The sequence below is a fragment of the Myotis lucifugus genome, unplaced genomic scaffold (assembly GCF_000147115.1).
Source record: "Myotis lucifugus unplaced genomic scaffold, Myoluc2.0 scaffold_136, whole genome shotgun sequence".
Taxonomy (NCBI): domain Eukaryota; kingdom Metazoa; phylum Chordata; class Mammalia; order Chiroptera; family Vespertilionidae; genus Myotis; species Myotis lucifugus.
Window position 1 is genome coordinate 3335158 of NW_005871184.1, and position 2395 is coordinate 3337552.

Sequence of the window (2395 nt, forward strand, 5' to 3'; positions counted from 1 at the left end):
CGAGCTCCCCGGAGCGTTGGAGGCCTCTGCACTACGGAGCCTTAGGCCCGGGGCGACCCGGGCGTCTCGCGGCCGCTGCTGGGCAGGCCCGCGCGCCACGGGCTGCGTGGGCTGGGCTCGGGGGAAAGGGAGCTCGTCCCCAGCCCCCTCGGCAGTGTCCCCGGGAAAGGCGGGCGGCCCCGGCCACTGAAGGTCACCTCTGCTCCTCCACCTCCGCTGGCAGAAGGACCTTCAGGACCCGGGTCGCCGCCGGCAGGGCCGTTTGGAGACCGATCCTGGGGGAGGGGGCGTCCAGGGCCGAGGCCGCGATGTGGGGGTCTAGGCATGGATGGGCCGACCGTGTTTTCTTTTTAAAAGTCAACGTGCGCTTTGAGCACTCAGATGGCACATATTTTGTGCCTTGCAGGAAGCTTGCTTTCTGCTTGTTACGTGGCACCTGGGAAATGTCCCCACACTTTTGGAGTATCCAGCTCCTGAGGCGTCGGGTCATGTTGGTCTTAAATCAGTTCTTGCTTCTCGAGCTCAGCGAGACGGGCGGCTTATCGGCTTGGCCGCTGTCTGCTGAGCTAATGGACTTGAATCCTGGCCCAATGCTTTCTGCTGCCCTTTTCTGTAGAAGCTTGTGATCTTATGGAATTCTGGGAAATTGGGGAATGTTGCCTTTATTAAAAAACAAACTATCTGTAATAAGCCCTTGTGAGCTGGCTACTCTCTTATGTTATCTGTAATGATATCTGTTGAGCCTCTCTCTAGACTAGTGTTATACACCGCTTCCGTTTGTCACTGACTTCTTAACATTGTATGTAAGTCTTCGGGAAAATGATGGGCACATACGCAGGCGTGAAGCATCTCTCCCTGTAGCCCCGTCGAGTGCAAGTCACTGGAGTTGTTTACCCGCGTTAATTGTAGTGCTAGTTGCATTCTTGACCTCTCTCTGCTAAAGGTACACTCATCCCCGACTCCATAGAATTAGACACGCGTCTTCGTGGAACCCGTCTGAGTACGAAGGAATCTCTTTCCTCAGCCCAGTAAAGTGCAAATCTTAAAAACTTGAGTGGTCTTCCCTATTACAGTTATGATGCTTGTTGGGATCATACTAAATTTCAACTTTTGCTTAATTTTGTAAAATAGAGTGTTTTTTTTTTTTTTTTTTACAGAGAGGAAGGCAGAGGGATAGAGAGTTAGAAACATCAATGAGAGAGAAACATTGATTAGCTGCCTCCTACACACCCCCTACTGGGGATGTGCCCACAACCAAGGTACATGCCCTTGACCGGAATCGAACCTGGGACCCTTGAGTCCGAAGGCCGACGCTCTATCCACTGAGCCAAACCGGTTAGGGCTGTTTTTTTTTTTTTAATTGAATTTATTGGGGTGACACTGGTTAACAAAATTACACAGGCTTTCAGGTACACAATTCTGTAACTGTTCATCACCCCAAGTCAAGTCTCTGTCCATCACCATCTAGCCCTCTCATACCCTCTTCCACCCCTTGCCCCCTGTGTAAAAATGCAGTAGAGGTTTTTACATATTTCTCAGGCTCCTGTTACCTCACACAACTGTTACTGCCTTTATGATCTTTTCCTTTTCCAGTTGGTCTGGCATACCAGTTGACAGATTAATCTTTCCAAGCATCCTGCTGTCTTGTTGATTTATCCACTTCTAAGTGTCTTTTATTAATCCCTTCCACCCCGCTTTGCCTACCAGGTTAAGGAGACACACTCAGGTCCTTCTACTAAATGGTGCCAAGTTCCTTTTGCCAGCTCATCTTCCTTGGCCCATAATTAGATCCTAATGTTTAGTCAAATGGGATTATTGCTGTTTTGCAAATGGGCTCGAGTTCATACTGCTTCCTCCCCTCACCTCTGAAACTGGAATGCCTTTTCCTTTATATCTGTCAGAAGTCTGTCCTTCAAGTCCATCTCATATCATGTCTTGCTTCTTCTGTTAGTGCTGTTTTGAATTCTTATAATGTATACTAGTGGCCCAGTGCACGAAATTCGTGCATGGTGTGTGTGTGTGTGTGTGTGTGTGTGTCTCTCTCTCTCTCTCTCTCTCTCTCTCTCTCTCTCTCAGCCCGGCCTGCATCCTCCCCAATCTGGGACATCCCTCTCACCATCCGGGACTGCTGGCTCCTAACAGCTCACCTGCTTGCCTGCTTGATTGCCCCTAACCACTCTGCATGCAGGCCTGCTCTCCCCAACTGCCCCCCCCCTCCCGAAGGAGGACCCCCAAACACTCTCCCTCCACCGCGGGAGTTGACACGTAAGAAGCACTCTGCCCCGGGAGGCTCGTGAGCAAGGGAGCTGATTTCACGTCTGACAGTATTGGTGTTAGAGGAGGGAGATGCTCGAGGCGCACCGCGGTATGTCTACCATAATGCCACATTGCTAAA

General features: G+C 50.7%; 1 protein-coding gene across 1 annotated transcript in view; it reads left to right on the top strand.

Moving 5' to 3' along the window:
- Positions 1-2395, top strand: part of GRSF1 (G-rich RNA sequence binding factor 1) — a 25335-nt gene that overhangs the window by 6529 nt on the left and 16411 nt on the right. The window contains exon 2 of the mRNA XM_006094423.3: positions 407-550. Coding sequence (XP_006094485.1) covers positions 407-550 — 144 coding nt within the window. The remainder of the gene's footprint in view (positions 1-406; positions 551-2395) is intronic.